The 18,221-nt window shown below is 26.8% G+C and overlaps 1 protein-coding gene across 3 annotated transcripts in view; it reads left to right on the forward strand.

Annotated features, from left to right (window-relative positions):
- Positions 1-18,221, forward strand: part of LOC129616278 (inactive serine protease scarface) — a 138,222-nt gene that overhangs the window by 54,126 nt on the left and 65,875 nt on the right. The window contains exon 1 of one of the 3 annotated variants that reach the window (XM_055531855.1): positions 11,758-12,155. The exons of 1 other annotated variant lie outside the window; for it this stretch is intronic. Coding sequence is in view for 1 of the 2 variants with exons in the window: in XM_055531854.1 (XP_055387829.1) it covers positions 12,303-12,348 (46 nt within the window). In the remaining variant the exon portion in view is untranslated. Of the gene's footprint in view, positions 1-11,757; positions 12,156-12,218; positions 12,349-18,221 lie in introns of those variants that run through there. One more of the 3 variants, XM_055531854.1, reaches the window with a different exon arrangement.

Consider the following 18,221-nt stretch of genomic DNA (forward strand, 5'->3'; position numbering starts at 1 on the left):
TTTTACTTCATATTTTTCATCCAGATTGTTTTCAAGCGCTGATTTAACTTTCTTTCTTTCTTGGCTGTCATCAGTTTCAACAATAATAACCCCATTTCTTCTGCTTTCTAAAATTTTAATTTTGAAAGCTTTAGGGTCGACCTTCTTACTCAAATCAGCTCTTGTTACATTGCACTTTTGTTTAGCAACTGGCTTGATTACTAGCGGTAGTTGCTTTTTCATTTTTGGAATTTTTTTGCTTACCTCAGCATTTTTTACTATGTCAGCAAACGAAAAACTTTGACCTACATTCATTTTTGCTTCACTTCCGTTTAAATTTTTAATTTTTTTACAAAGTTCATCGGTCTTAAATTTAAAAATTATCGAAATATCTTCAAACAATATATTAGTAAAAAACGCAGAGAACCTAATATTAAAAACCTCTGTTAATAATATTACTTATATTTTAAACAAAAATTATCTAATTACATTTAGTAACTGTTCTATTGAATTAAATAATATTGTATTTACAAATAAAGAAAATTATATATTTGAACATATCATGTTACCAAACTATTTAAATATAGAAGATGTAGAATTAAAAGCAAACTTAAATGATGTCCACTTAAAACAAATTGAAAACATAAAAAAAATTGAAGAATTAATAAAAATGTCATTTGAAAATAATAACAAAATTTTATATATACTAATTGTAATTTTGCTGACTATGGCATTAACTATACCAATTTTATATTTTGTAAAACAAAGGAAATCAAAATGCATTAAATTAAAAGTTCAAGAAAATGCTCCAGAATTAAATATTAACCAATTACCAACCACATCAAGAAAAAGTGATGTCCAGGAGGACATCAACCTTAAGGAGGGGGGCGTTATATATCATCTTCCAGTATAGACAAAATTTCAATACTAATTAAGTGATACTTTTTATTTTCTTTATTTCGTTTTTCTAATGATTTTATTTTATTTTAATTTGCGCCAAACAAGATGCTACATAATAACAAAAATTTAAATAGTTTACAAAAATTAACAAAAATATACATTATACATACTTATAAACTAAATTGAATTACACTAACAAAACATTAAATAAATTTATTACACAAATGTAATATGATACATATAAAAAAAAAATAATAAATAAAAAGAAAGAATTTTATTATGTTATCATTTATGCTGAGTAGGTATGTAATATTTATACGATTTAATAATTGTACAATCAGGTCATATAAGTATAATTTGATATTGTACTAGGTCAGTAGAGAATTATGAATTTTTTTTTTGAAGGTATTTTTTAACTGCTGGTGGAAAAAGATGACTAAAACGATTGAATACAGTACAACATCTATTTATTGGTTCATTTTTAGCATATTCAGTCCTATGCGTATATTCTTTTAAGAATTTAGTATGTCTTGTAGGTCTGACGTCGTTGTTAATAATAATAATGTCTCTAATGAAGTCCACATCTATTTTTCTTGTTCGGACATCATAGGTAAAACAAGAAGACAACAAACACCGGCGTGACTCCAGACTCAACATATTTAGGGATTGAAGTCTAATTTTATATGAAGGAATATTATGGAAGTCATTGGAAGGAATATTATGGAAGGGTTATATTGGCTTCTCAAAGCAAATAATAAAAATTGTTTTTGAACCGACTCAATTTTATTTCTGTGTACAGAAAATGCCGGATCCCAAATAATACTGCCATATTCAAGAACAGAACGAACAAGGGAGCAATAGAGCGATTTAGTTACTTCAGTATTGTTGAATTCTCTGGCTCTCCTCTTAATGAAACATAGCATTTTGCTTGCTTTAGAAACAATAGAATCATAATGAAAACTGAAATTGAGTTTACTGTCCATAATAATGCCTAGATCAGTAATATGGTCAACGCGTTCTAAAGTGGAGTTTTGAAGTGAATATTCTTGAAAGAGGTTTTGAACGCTTACGTAAAAAATAATAACATAACATTTTTTAACGTTAAGATCTAATTTATTAGTCTCGCACCAAGAATTTAGATGTTCTAACTTTAATTGGAAATAATTAGTGTCAGAAATATCCTTTATAATATGATACATTTGCAGATCATCAGCATAAATCAGATGCGGAACACCCGCCAAACACTGAGAGAGGTCAGAAATGAAGATATTGAAAAGAATAGGGCCTAAATGACTTCCTTGGGGAACTTCAGAGTAGACATGGATAGGTTTTGACTTAACACCCAGGAACTTGACAAATTGGGTCCTTTCGGTGAAGCAAGATTTTAACCATCCCAATAGCGGATTCCTAAAACCAAATTGTCTTAGCTTATGCTCTAAAATAATGTGACCAATGCGATCAAAAGCTTTGCTGAAGTCTGTATATATCGCATCTACTTGAAATCCTTTTTCCATAAACGAAAGAATATCGGATGTAAAAATTGAAAGGTTAGTGGTCGTAGAGCGACCAGTCCTTAAGCCGTGTTGTTCAGTATTTAGTAATGGGTTAACAATGGGTGCAATTATACCTGTAATCAATTTTTCAATTAATTTAGGAATGACAGATTGAATGGCAATTCCCCTATAGTTTTCAACCGCAGCCTTATCCTCCTTCTTATGAATAGGTATGAGGTATGAAATTTTCCATATTGACGGAAAAAAACCAGAGGATAATGATTTGTCAAAAATCAAAGTAAGCGGATATGATAAATTGTGTCTACAGTTATGAAGAAGTATAGGCGGTATAAGGTCCGGTCCAGGTCCTTTATTGGTTTCTAAGTCACAAATACCCTGAACTACGTTGTCTACTGAAAGATGAACATCTTTAAATATCGCATTTCAATATAACTCAAAATAAACTTTTTGTTTTTCTCGTTTTGTTGTTTTTATTATTATTTAAATCACACATGTTAGCTTAAGCCGTCGTACTAAGAGTTATGTTACATAAATAATGAAAATAGAATCTAATATTACAAACATTTAATATAATTTTTTTTTTGTTTCTTGTACAAAATTTATGCATTGAAATTATCGCTTAATAAACTATTCCGTGTGAAAATATTTCTAAAAAAAAAATAAAAATCTAATAATTTCGTGTGAAAATATTTCTAAAAAAATAAAAATCTAAAAAATAATTCTTTTCAGCAAAATGGTTTCCTAATATAAAATAAAAGAAGAAAAAAGTAAAAAAAAATTTGTTTTTAAATATTTTTTTTCGTAAAAGCAAGGAAAAATTATAACTTGGTTTAATTTTTCCTTTCTTAAATTAAGTGCGTCGAAAATTGATTGTCAAAAAATTAAGTTTGAATAAAAGAGTTTTTTATTAGGCGAGAGAAAAAAAAATGTTAAATATTTTTTAAATTAAGTTTTATTATTTTTGTAATAATTAAAAGAAAAAGAAATTAATAAATAAAAATAAAAAAAATAACAACTAATATTAAAATTGCTTTAATAAATCGAAGAAAAAGGAAATTAATTAATAAAAAGTAACAGGAACTTTCTTGTGATTTGTTAAAATAAAAATTAATACAAAAGTTGCACACAGAGACAAACAGACCGACACTGTCGTTGCTAAAAATAGTTTAATTACACTTCCCCACCATGGAGAAGTACGTTCCCACCGAAAACTCGATATGCAAAATTTATTGCATCACATCACATAACCTACCTATTGTATACAAAATGCGGTCGGTAAAAAGTAACAGAAATATTTCACTCAATTACAATGTTATTTTCTTCTTTAAGTGTTCATTTCATGATTCATGATTCAGCATTTCTTTGCTGGTTTAATTTATTTTGTTGAAAATGTGTTACTACATTATAACAATCAATAACAATATTAAGAATGATATTATATACAAACTAGTCGTGCGCGATTTGCACGTCTTGCAAGTGGTGGAACTTCTATATCTCGGACTCTTTAAATGTCGGAATTAAAAGATTGATATAGGCAGACTCTCAATAAATAATACAAAAAATACTTTTTTTTGGTTTATTTATTGGTTCACATTCATCCAAATGGCATTTTTCATTAGTTAAACAATTTAAAGCTTCTCAAAACTAAAAAGAAATTGGCATAAAATGGCAGTTGTTCACTTACATTATACATACGTATATGTTACAAAAATTTACTGGTATTTTTATTAACTTTTATTTCACTCTATAGCAAAAACAAAAACACACGCATACATAAATATAGCAAGTTTGTTTTCTTTTTTTTTACTTCGAAAAAACAAAAAAAATTGTTAATTTTTATTTTAGTTCGAGATAAAGAAACTTTGTGCATCAAGATGACACAACACAGTTCGAGATAGAGAAAAATTCGAGCTAGATAGACTAAAATATAAAAATGAAATATATAAAACAAATAACATATTTCAAAATCCTAAGTAAACATAAATAGTTCGTGTTAAAGAGAAGTTCGTTTTATAGAGATTACGTGATAGAGGAGTTTGACTGTATTATGTCTGTAGTTTTGAAATTGTGCTCCATTCTGTGTGTGAGATATTTTGAATTTACTTCTTTCCTTCAAAAACACACCCGTAATATATAACACACCCGAAATATTTTCTAATAAATAATAAGATAAAACTTAAATTAAGAAAAGTGATTAAAAAAAATTACAAAAAAATACATAATTAAACACGCAATTAGTTCCTTCGAGTTCTAATATCTTTTGAGAAATTTATTTTAAAACTTCGCTTCGAGTTATGCGGCGTAAAATCATAAATAAATTTTCGACCTATTCGATCAATTACTGTATACGCATAAAAGAAACCGCGACTAGTATTTGGATTTTTTAATACATGCGAATAAAACGAGGGAATGTATAATTAGTTAATACTAATACCATATAGAGTAATACGTATAGCATACAATTTCTATGCAAAAAGGCCCAGGTTCGAATCCTAAAAAATGCGATATGCTAGATGAACTTTTTGTATTGATAATTTTATTTTTTTTTAAATGAAATTAAAAAACCCTCACCAATACAAATCACAGTTTTTCGCTTGGAACAATAAAAATAAAATTCTAACTACATACGTACATATATTCTGTAGGTATATTTTTTTAAAGCTTGGTGACGAAACATATTCAGATGCCACAAAACATCTGATATCTGATAAAAGCTGACATTTATTTACGTCAAGATTAATTCGTTTTTCCGAACCAAAAATATGTAAGATCATTATATTTTCAAATATTATTTATTTCTCGATTTGTGTTTCTAATAATAATGTAAAACGTATCATTTATTTCTTGGTTTGTGTTTCTAATTATAAAAAGTATAAAAGAAAAACGTGCTTTTGTTATACAAAAATTTTTTCATAAAATCTTAAAATAAAGCTATTTCGGGGCTAAAAAGTTATATAATAAATATGATATAATAACGTGTACATGTACATAAAATAATATTATGACCAGTGCTGCAAAATACATTAGCCCAAATATCTTTATTTTTGTACCCTGCATTTCGCGAAGGGTACATTCACTTTGGAATAAAGTTTGTAACCACTTGAAGGGATCATCTCCGGTATGAACATGTAAATATTATATTCTTGCTCTGCGTAAATTCTAGGCTGATTTAGACATGTTCGTCCGATCGCACGATAACTCAAAAACGAATAATGTAATCAACACCAAACTTTCACATGTTTTTTCTTTTGTCTCAACGACGGGTGCTATTCTAATGAACCAATTCGGACAACGGGTTCGGGTAGCTGCCATATAACTCAAAGAGGTGTTTTTAAGTATTTCCAAAAGTTATAGAGATATTAATATCAAATTTTGTAAAGGTGTGTCCAATTATGTTGTACGTATATTCTAAACATTTTAATGGAGCGGCTGCACCTGTTCGGTGTAACTGCCATATAACCACGACAGTTAATTTTGAATATTTGGAAAACTAATAAAGGTAGATTCATGAAACTGGGCAAACGTGTGTCCAATTTCAGGTCAGATATAACACTAAAGTTTTGGTGAAATGTAATTTTAAACATTTAGAAAAGTATTAAAGCTAGATTCATAAAACTCGGTAGTCGTGTGTCCAATTTCAGGTCAGATATATTTCCGAAGTTGTGCTGAAGTTTTGTAGAAATTTTTAATCTTAGATTGTCAAAGTGCAGTCGGTTTATACCGACTGAAACATTGAAATCTTCAATTGAAGTTAAATTATTAAGGAGCCCAAATACCACGATTTCAATTCGAACCAAATCAGATATCAAAAGGAAAAATTTATGACATCAACAATGACATATGATGTTATAAATTGTATGCGCATTTAGTTATTGCACCAAGTCGATTAATATAGAATTAAATAAATCGGGGAACATCAAAAATTTTCTTTCATGGAAGTAGCGTTACTATTCATTGATTTTTTGACTTTTTAGTCAAAATGTTTTTTGTGAGCTTTGGAAAATATGGAAAAAGATGCGAAAAATTCCAATTTTGAGAAACTTCGGTAGCAAAAAACCTTAATTTTGAAGATATTTTTCAGATAAAATTTACCAACCGATCATTTTTAAATTTAAATTTTAAATTAAAAAAATATGTAGAATCCGTAGAGCTAAATATATTAATCCATTTTCTTCACGCAAATTATTTCCGACATCTCTTGTCACTTTCCATTAAAAATTCATATAAATTTTGAAATTGTTTTTGGGTTACTCTCTGAGCTTGGAGGCCTGGTAGATGTATATGGCATTATTATGACTTATGAGAATCGAGAATACATGTTTTTTTCGTTTTCCTTTTCTACATGTTATTTTTTTCGTTTTCAATTTTCTTCGGCAAGGCTTGGAGATCTTTCTTAGGCTAATGTTAATATGACAAAAGGTTTTATTTAAAAAAAATTTATCAAAAATAATATGTTTTTAAAAAATTTGTAATTAAAAACAAAAACAGACTAATGGTTTTTTCTCAGTTTCACACTTTTATAATCCAAAATCAAGATTTTCAATTTTTGGTATAACCAAAACATATTTCTATGTCTTCTGTCGGAATATGATATCTGGATTTTTTGCAATTTCGAGTAAATTACCATTGAAATATTTTATGTGAAATTACCATTGAAATTTTCTATGTTTTCTGTCGGAATATGATATCTGGATTTTTTGCAATTTCGAGTAAATTACCATTGAAATATTTTTTACGTTATTTTTGTTTTACTAAAACATTGACTAGTAAAAATTTAGCGAAGATGGTTTAAATTGTTAGCATTTTAAAATGTTTCTACTAAAAATTACATATTATTAAAATTTAAAGATATTTTTCTACATCAAATAAGATTCAACTTTTTCCAATAGCAGTTAGAATCAATCAGAACTGAATAAGTTCACGTATCTTGTATCATTTAAATGTTTAAAAACGTGCGTTTCACTTAGGTGAAAATAACCAACATGAATATTTAAATATGAAATGTAGAAATAAGTATGTGCAAATGAGTCTTTTTCAACTTGAAATGAAACGGTATAAAAACCAGAATACATTTTCATTTCAAAAGTATATAACATGACATATTTATATTTTAATGTCTTCTAAGAAAATTTTATGATCTCAAGAAGTGAATAACTGTTAATATCTAATTTTGTTATAGAAATTTTTGGAACAATTGGTTAGTTAGAATGTTCTTGACAAGTTCGAAGAAAGTTTTAAGTAATACTGCATTCATAACTTTTTTTTATCAAAAATGGAGATATAATGTTCTAACAGGAAGCCCTAGATTTGTTCATATTTGAGAAATATTTTGGCGTTTATCATCTATTAATACAGTTTTCAAAAAATTTTTCTACTGTTCCGTCTGGTTAATTTTGTTTTTGAAATGAGAATTGTTTTTGCGAGAAATTACGTCATTGTTTTATCTTTTTATAGTTTTTTTAACTTTTGCACCAGACAGACCAATTACATAGCCTTGCATAGTTTGGTCTTGAAAAATTCAAACTCAATCGGCATCTCCATGGACTCATATGATAATAACTTTATAGTTTTATTATAGAATTTTTTAGCCCTATAAATATAATAATAAAAATAATGTTTTACACAAAAAAGTAATTATGCACTATGTACCACATTATGTTATGTTTTCAAATATCTCATTTCTTACTGTTTTATTGTAAAAAGAATACTTAAAAAAAATCACACGATCAATATTTTACCGGTTGACAAATTATGTACTTATTTTTTTACCGTCAAAAACTTTACAAAACAGAAGGCACACGGATTAATTTTAAATGTATACATACTTAGATACACATTTAAAATAAATTTCCAATAAAATATTGAATTCCCTTAAATTCAACAATTGCAATGTTTGCTTTTTATGTGTGCATTAACATGTATCTTAGCTACAAAACTGGAGATAGTTGGCAGAAAAGCGTAGTTGCAATACATGCTAATGCAATTACTCAACAATATTTCCCTTAGCTAAAAGAATTAAGCAGTATAGTTTCTTATTTTCAATTTTATACACAAAAATTTTTGGGAGAGGAAAGAGTTTTTTTATAATGTATTTTTAAAAGCGGGAGCTATTTATTTTTTCGTATATAAAGTATAGGAAAAAATATTAAGAATTTCAAAAGCGGGAATTTTATTTCTGTTCCAGTACAAGGTGTCAGAAATGGTGTACCCATATTATAAAAACGAAGCCATTTAAAAACAAAATTTGACTATTAAAATAAAAAAAAATATAATTTACATATTATATGTATATAATTTGAAAAAGACAAATAATATTAAAAAAAACTTAAAATTTGTAATTAGTAATTATCATTACACTTATTGTAATATAAACTTTTAATTTTTTATTTTTATTTCAATTTTGTTTTAAAGATTATTATATAGACAATAATAAGCTTGAAGCAGCCATATAAAAGGGGGACCAAAAATTTTACTACATCATATTGTGTATCTACCTTGAATAGGTATGTACCGTATAACAAAGTATGAAATTTTAAAACTTTCGAAACTGGAAACTAATATTACTGATTTTAGAAGATGTACATAACCGATTGCAGCAAAAAAAAGTTTTTTTTTATGTGTGGCTTACGCCACTCTGCTTCTAAGACCCTCATATATGAATTATTATATATATGTATGTGTATAAATATGTATGTGCAATTTTTTAAGTTTTGTGACAATTATTTAATATAGGTCTTTTTGATAATGCAATAAGCCTAATTGGTATTTCTACCTTAGACGACAGAAAGACGCAAAGCTACAAATTTGATATTAATATAAAAAAATTTTTTAGTTGTGAAAGTTCTAAGATCGTTATGTGTTTTTAAAAATTAAAACCACAAAATTAAATATTTTATTACTTCCAGTTCACTAAAATATAAATTTAAATTTTTTATTAATGTAATAATAAAATTTAAAAGAAACTTCTAAAAAATCCGGTATATCCGGCATTATATTTTTAAATACAAAAGAGTTTCCGCAGTAGTAAAATCAAAACTGAGTTGATGCGCGTATATATTAAAAATTTTGACATGCAGTTGCAGTTATAACACAAACTGGAAAAATATTACCGCATTTTTTTTACAACACTTGCAGTACTTTATTTACGAACATAGGACATCTTTAGTACTTAGGGAGAAGTTTAGAACTGAATTATCAATGACACAGTACCTATAAAAGCAAAATAATATTTTGCAGGCTTTATTTAATTTGAACTTTACGCAAATTTTAATTGAATAGAAAAAAACCAAATTCTAAGTGCAGTTTATTTCAATCATTTTTATCAAAGTACTCGTACAAACAAAAGAACAAAATAAAAAAGGTTAATATTATTATAAAATTACTATTGTTCTTATAATATGTAACTATAAGAAAATCTAGGTACTTAAGACTTACACTCATTAGATAACAAAACGTTAATTCTCGTTTTAGATACCAATAAACCTTTACAAAGCAAAACTTTTTGCCATAAGTGCTTGTAAAACAGTAGCTTGTAAGCAGTTTGTTTACCTTTTCATTTTCAATTAACGTTATTTGTGAAAAAATCCTTGCTTGAAATAAAAATTTTTTCATAGAGAAAAGAAAAGCTCATTAATTTAATTTGAAAACGAATATTTTATATAATATACATATATCTACCATTACAACACCACATACAAATTTTTTTCACGAAAGTCAATTTTGACAAATAATTTTTTTTTTAATCATATTTTTGAAGATTTCGATTTAAAAATACGAATCGACATTTAAACAAACTGGATTAAGCACTAGACAATTTTGTTTCAACAATGAATAGAGAGAAAAAAACAATAATAAAGTTTTAAAATTTAACAAACATTAGTTTTATAAGAAAAATTTTTATAGTAGGTGAACAAAAATATACATATGTACACACAAATTAAAGAAAATATAAGCAAACGCAGCGTTGTTGCACCAAGAGAACATCGATTGTATTTTGTGTTGTTTTATTATTTTTTATATTTCTCATTCATTGGGAGATAAAAGATTTATATGTTATTATCTCTCTATCATACATTTTTATTTTCATGATTGTAAAAAAAATTTATTAAATATCAACGCGTATAACTACACATGTACATGTACATATATGTAGGTACATACAGTGTGGCCAATTCAATGTAACTGAAAGCTAAAATTTTTGGCTGAAAACCAAATAGTTAAAAGCAGTATAACTGTTTTTTATTTTTAGTTGGTGTAGATATTAGTTTTACCGATAGATATTAGTATTTCCAAACCGCCACAGTTTTCAATAACTTTCATTAGTCTAATATAAAGTAAAATAAAATTTTTAATAAGAATGCGCTGAAAGTTCTAAACAGTATGCAAAAACTTCGGCTAAGTATTTTATGTTTACACAGTATGGACACTCTGAACCTTGTAAATAGTCAATCATTGTCATAAATGACGTGAATAACATTGTTATGAAACCTAAAATTTTGAAATTTTAAAATTTTTAAATTTGAAAAAAAAGATAGTGAAAATTAGATGTATTCACTACTTTTCTCAATTACAGAATGGTTTTCCAAACGCATTTTATTACGGCGAGTTAAAGTTAAGCCTGTTAAAGAACTGAATTAATAAAAACCCCTTAAATCTGATAATGTATTCCCTGTTTTCAATAATGCAATATTAGCTATTTATTTTTTTTGTACTCATTGATAGCAGAAAATAAGAAAAAATAAGAATAAACTTCGAAAATATAATAAACACGGAATTTCAATTGCTTTTTCACTTAAAATATTTTACTGGTAAAATTAGTGAAAAAATATGCGTAATTTATAAAATTTAAATTACAGTTAAAATGATAGATTTCTGACAATATCAATTGGCCACACTGATTACATGCATATATAACATTCTGATGATACGAGTATGTACTTACATATTTTTATATTTTAAAATCTTTTATTTCGGCAGCGGTATCGACTGCCAATTATTGATGTTTTGCTTGTCGTCAAAACTGCTGCAGGAATGAGAAAGAGTTTTTTTCGTATGTGTTTCTATTTCTTCTTTTTTATGGTTTTCAATAAATCTTGACAGAATATTTAACTGTTGGAGCTTTTTTTTATTATGAATATTTTGTTGTAATTTTCAAATTGATGATTGTACAAATATGGCCCATTGCTCTTAAAGCTGTTTAAATTAAAAATTCTGCTTTTGTATTAAATTTTAATATAAAACCATCTTTTCTTCTATGATTTTCTTACATGATTTTGCTTCTTTTTAATTTTCTTAGTTTTATTAAATTCGCGCATTTTTGTAGTATCATATAAAAGCTTAACATAGTAATGTATTCCTAATCATAGTACGCTGATCGTTTCATCGAGCAAGATCTTCTCCTCTTTTATTAAAAATTAAAAGCTTTTTGTTGTCCTCATTTTTGCAAATTGGAATATAACATTGTTATAAAATTTAATGTTTAATATAAAATTAAGATAAAAACATAATTTTTGAAAATATTTTTTGCTAGAAACTTATATTATTTATTCTTTATTTATTAAACCGCGGCTTACGGTTTCGTGAGTGCACAAAAATCAAATATAAATAATCAAAAAAAAAATTGTGATTTTTTTAAGAAAACTAAAAAGGATTAATTATAAACGAAAGGATATAATATAAATATTATCAACTAAGAGAAAAACGAAACAATTTTAAAATAAACAATCATTTTTAATTTTGAGCTAAAAATTTACAAAATTAAAAGTAAGGATTAAATACTTTTTTACTTTTAGTTTTAAAATAAAAAGAATTAAATTCCTTCCGATTAAAGTTCGTTGAGTAAAATGTAGTTGAAATATATGTATAGAGTGTATATATATGTATTGAGTTACTATACATATATATGTATATATGTATACTAATCAAATTTATACAGAAAAACTCATGGATTACCATGGTTAGCATTGCTTCATTTTATTAGAATATTTTCATAAATATAATTTTTCTATACTTTAAATTATATCGTTGGTTTATTTACTTTAACTACAAAACTATTAAAAAAATAAATTCGGAAAATTTAACTTCATGATCTGACTTTTAAAAAAGGTTTAAAAAAAAAATACTTGGAAAACTTTGAACACATTTTGCATTTGGGAAGCACCTAATTAGTGATCAACTATTTTAATAAAATTTGATTTGTATGTTTGATATACATACTTAAATCTTATCAGTTAAACAAACTTTCGTTTTGGCTTCGTTAAAATATTAATTGTATATAGCGGTATAAAAAATTATTTGAATAATTTATGCTCAATTGCACAAAGTTATGTGTAATATCATTAGGACATAATATATGTATGTATGTAAGTTTCTCAAAAACAGAAATTTATATACAGTCAGCGACATAATTAATCGTACGAATGAAAAAACCTTAATAAAAAACGAAATTAAATAAACTAACCCAATTTTTAAATAGAAACAAAATTAAAACAAATAAATTTATAAATTCAATTGAAATTTTTGCAAAAATTATAAAAAAAATTTGAATTATAACAAAAAACATAAAAAATTCATTTAAAAACGCGACATATTTAATCGTACACATAATTTTAACCAAATTATTTATAATGACTTTCAATTCTAATTCCTTGTTTAGTATTTAGTGTTGCCACCACATCATTTTTGAACCTCTTGCAATCTATTTGGCTTTGATTCAATCAAAGTTTGTAAATATTTAATTGGTATATTCTCCCATTCTCGTTTAATGGCAGTTTTGCGGGTAACCTTGGAAGTTATCTTGTGTTTGCCAAGTTGATTTTCTGAAAAATTTCAAATGTGCTCTATAGCGTTGTGGTCCGGTTATTCTGGAGGGGAATGAAGTTGCTTTGGTACATTAAAGAGAAGCCACCCCTTTACAATACCTGTGGTACGTTTAGGATCATTCTCCTGTTGAAAAATCCATTCATTTTTATAACACATTTTTCGAGCCGATTCTTTTAAATTACCCTTAAGAATATTTAAATAATGAAATTTATCCATTTTGCAATCAATAAATTCAAGACTTCCAACTCCGTATCAAGATATACATCCTCAAACCATAACATTGCCTCCACCATGTTTTACAGTGGATACTAAATTTTTTGTATTGAGTGCGTCCTCTTGTTTTCTCTAAATTTTAGATGGCCCATCATGTCCAAAAATATTAAATTTACTCTCGTCAGAAAAAATTACCCTTTTCCAACGAGATAAATCTGAATTAATATGACTTTTAGCAAATTCCATTCGCTTTTTCTTATTAGTATCTGATATAAACGGTTTTTTTCTTGGAATATTCTTAGGCACGAAAACCACTTCTGTTTAATACTCGTATTCTTTGAATTGTACGACTATAAACATCTTTCTTATAGCTTTCTGAAATTGATTTAGCTATTTTGATACCAATTAACTTAGGATTTTGCCTTATTTTTTTTAAAACTTGTCTTTCTTCACGTTTGTCCAATTTTCTAGGCCTCCCAGTTTTTTTCCTGTATCGAACAGAACCAGTTTTCTTAAAATTTTTAACAGTTGATTTACTCCCTTTTCGAATTTTAGCTATTTCACCCAAAGAAAACCCTTCCGAGTGGTATTTTATTGCGAGTTCTCTGAACTCAATACTGGATTCTTTATCGTTAACCATATCGAACTAATATTAAATACTGACCATTAAAATTTCTACAAAAATAAACGCATTGCATTCAAAAATGCCTCTAAGAATGATAACAACTCAAAATTTTTATAAAATTCTAAAATTTTCATCAGAAAAATAACCTTAAATTTATCGTACGATTAAATATGTCGCAAAAATAAGTAGGAAAAAAACTAATGTGCAAATTTGAGGATTACTCATTCGCATTTCTCACAATTTTTTGTAGCTAAACACAAACATATATTCAATCAAGTGTTCCTACAAAATTTCATTTTCGTATACGTTTTAGAAATACAAAATCGGGCGCTTTTATCATGCGTACGATTAATTATGTCGCTCACTGTATATATACATATATTTCTTTTAAAAAGGAAATTAGTTTTATTTGCATTTATGTAATTTGTTAATGATCATAAATAGAACATGGAAATCAATTTAACCTAAAAATGTCAGATTTTAAACATTTTTTAACACAAAAATATACACAATTTTCAAAAATTTGCTCATACAAATCTCACTGATACTTACTTTATGTTGTTATTTAAAAAACCCAATAAAAAGCACTCTGACAAAACAAAAAAAAAACTCCTTTTTCATACTCTTGCCCACTTTTATGTTCTTCTTAATATATGTACATACATACATACGTACATCGAATGGTTGATCATAAAGACTTTTAACTTTATACTTACTACACGAATTGAAAAAACAGCAAAAAACACATGTACAAAAAAATTAAATTTCATTTATTTTACTTCTATTACATACACAAAATCGGTTGAAAATATTAACAAGAATAAAAAAAACTCAAAAACAAAATAACAAATCGTCATAAGCCACTGTAAAAACATGTTAAATTGCATAACAGATTAATTTTGTAGATTATTGCATCATATTATTATGTGTTATTCCTCTTCTCATTTTCTCTTTTTCGAATTATTACTTCAAAGCAAAGTATATTTATCTAAGAAGTAGTTTGACTCTCCGTTTACATTACACTAATGCAATCACTCACTATTGTTTGTATATTAAAAATTTCCTTAGCTATCTTATTAACCGGCATATCTTTTCGTTTTCATTTTTATATACGCACGAGTTTTTGGGAGAGGGAAAGAGTACGCAATAGATGTCTACTTTTTTTTTATAATCTATTTTTAAAGGCGCACAAGAGCATTTATGTAATTCATTCCAGCACAAAGTGGCAAAAATGGTGTATCCATATTAAAAGAACGAAGTGATTTAGAAAAAAAATTAAGTAGTAAAATAAAAAAAAACATAAAAACAAATTTTAAAAAGATAAATAATTTAAAACAAATTTGTCATTACATATTTTAATATACATTAAAATAAATTACGAATTTTTATTTTTATTTCAATCTTGTCTTTTGAAATTTAAAACAAATATTTCTTATGAATATACTCATGAATACACATATATCAGTAATACACATTTTTTTCTTTATAAATTACTTTGTTATATTACAGATTCGAGCTTTAATTATTTGGCTTGAAATCAGCTCCAAACTCAAGTTGTGCTTTTACTATGTCAGCTTAAAAGTCCGAAAACGACGTTTAGCTATTAAATTTCATATCATTATTAGCACTTCAAGACAAGTAAACGAAATTTTTTATTGAGTTTAATGGAGTCGACTTAAAGTCAAGTAACTCTTACTTAGACATTAAAATAGGCATGAAGCAGCCATATAAAATGAGTATATACATATTACTACACCATATTGTGCATATACCTTGCTCATGTACATTATTTACATATATACAATGTAACAAAATGTGAAATTTTTAACTAAAATAAAATTTTAACATTTTGTTTTCCTATGACATGAAAAATAAAATGTTATGAAAAATAAATTTTGTTATAAAAATTAAAACAAAAATTTTACCTCAATTTAATTTTATATCAGTTTGGTATTTTTAATACACTCGTTTGTTTACAATATTTTGTTTCTTTTTCGCCTACACAACTCCTTTTAATAATATTACAGTTGTTTTTTTTCTTTCCTTTCGACAAATACCGTTAAATATTTTTTTTACAACACCCCAATATAATAACGAGATGCAAAATTATATGCATATTTAAAACTATAATTTAATATTAAACATTATTAAATTATACAAAATTCAAAGATACATATTTGGAATTTTACTTAAATATCTTAAATTTAAATGAAAGAGTTACTGTTGTAACCATGTACTTACATTTTAGTTCTTTAGTTTTATTTTGAATTATAGAAATGTATCAAAAAGAACCAATAAATAAAACATTTAAAAAAAAAAACAAAACATCTCCTTTTACCATTTATTTCTTAATAAAAATGGAATATTTTGAGGATTTAAAAGTAACAAGCAAACGAAAACTAACGGCTTGGAACGAGTCATACTGCTTCATAGATAGATATACTCTGCTTCACAGTTCAAACATAAATACAAAATTGAGCGAAATGTAAATGCATATGTGTGTACCGCAAACCAAAAAACGCGCGATTTTTTCCAGAAAAAAAATTTTTAAAATACCTACGCTTTGAAAAAATTCACACAATGTGTGCAAATATGCAAATAAAATTAAAGCCAGAACAAGTAATAATGCGAAAAAGTACAAAATTTAAATCAAAGTAGATAAATCTTTTACATCACACTAATAGAATCATTTACTAATACATATTTGTGTACAAAAAATTTCTTTAGCTAAAATAGTTAAACAGTATATGTACCTTCTTAGTTTCATTTTTATACACGCAGGAATTTAGGGGGTAGGGAAGAGTACGGAATAGATGTCTACCTATTTTTACCGACCATATTGTGTAAACAATAGGTAGGTTATGTGATGGCAACAAATTTTGCATATCGAGTTTTCGGTGGGAACGTACTTCTCCATAGTAGGGAAGTGTAAATAAACTATTTTTAGCAACCTGTCGGTCTGTCGGTCTATGTGTGCACGCGTGTATCTCAAGTTCGGCTGAACCGATTTTGATGAAATTTTATATGTAAGTTTATTTCCACCATGGCACGGATTGATCAACTTTTGGTATATATCAGGCCTCGGGAACTGCACTTTTTAGCGGGCCTGTTTTACATTTTTGAACATTTTGAAGGAAATATTCAACCGATTTACTTGAAATTTCATATATAAGCTCAGCTCGATTGTCCTCGAAAATTCCTATGTTTTGGAAGAAATCAGGTGTCAGCAACTGGACGTTTACTACGGGCCGAATATACATTTTTGCGTATATAAAGAGAAAAAATTAACCGATTTCATTGAAATTTAATATTTAAATTCTTCGTATTGAAATAATGAACATATAAATTTTTTGGAAAGATCAGGGCTCGAAAACTGATTTGCGGGCCGATTTTACATTTTTCACCATATCTACGGAACGAATTGATAGAATTTCTTGAAATTTGATATTTGAGTTCTGACTGTTACCGAAACTAACTGGGAATTCGGGTAGCACAAAGCGAAACTCTACTAAGAGCCAAATTTACATTTTTCTAGGTATGTTAACTACAAGCTTACTAATGTCCTAAAAATTGGAAAGAAGTATTTAACAGACATTTTTATAATATTCTGTAACACTTTAACTAGACAATACACAATGCGGTCGGTTATGTGCTCATCACATCAGATTTTTTATAATGTATTTAAAAAGGCACACAAAAGCATTATTTTCGTATATGAAGTATAGGGAAAAATATTAACCATTTTAGAGGCTCACAAAACCATTTCTGTAATTTATTCCAGCACAAGGCGGCAAAAATGTTGTATCCATAATATACATACATAAAAGCGAAGCGATTCAAAAAAATTGAATGTTAAAATAAAAAAAATTATTATAATTTATGCAGGGTGATTCTGAAAGATATACAACAACATATACCATTCGTTAGAGGATCGAAAATGGCTCAAACATTTGTTCCGGACTGGGTGCCAAATCTCAAAGGTTTCCGAGTTCCAGGGATTTTAACTAATTTTCACGAAATTTTTACTTATCCAAGTTTTTTTGATTATAACTTCCGTTCTGAAAAAGATGGGGACCTGAAACAAACAGTTGCTGAAAGGTCAAGTAAAGGGCTTAAAATAAACATGTTGCTAAACATAAAATATAGATCCAAGCAACCTTCGGAATACC

Source organism: Condylostylus longicornis, unplaced genomic scaffold (genome assembly GCF_029603195.1).
Source record: "Condylostylus longicornis isolate FDR11 unplaced genomic scaffold, ASM2960319v2 ptg000170l, whole genome shotgun sequence".
In the NCBI taxonomy this organism is placed as follows: domain Eukaryota; kingdom Metazoa; phylum Arthropoda; class Insecta; order Diptera; family Dolichopodidae; genus Condylostylus; species Condylostylus longicornis.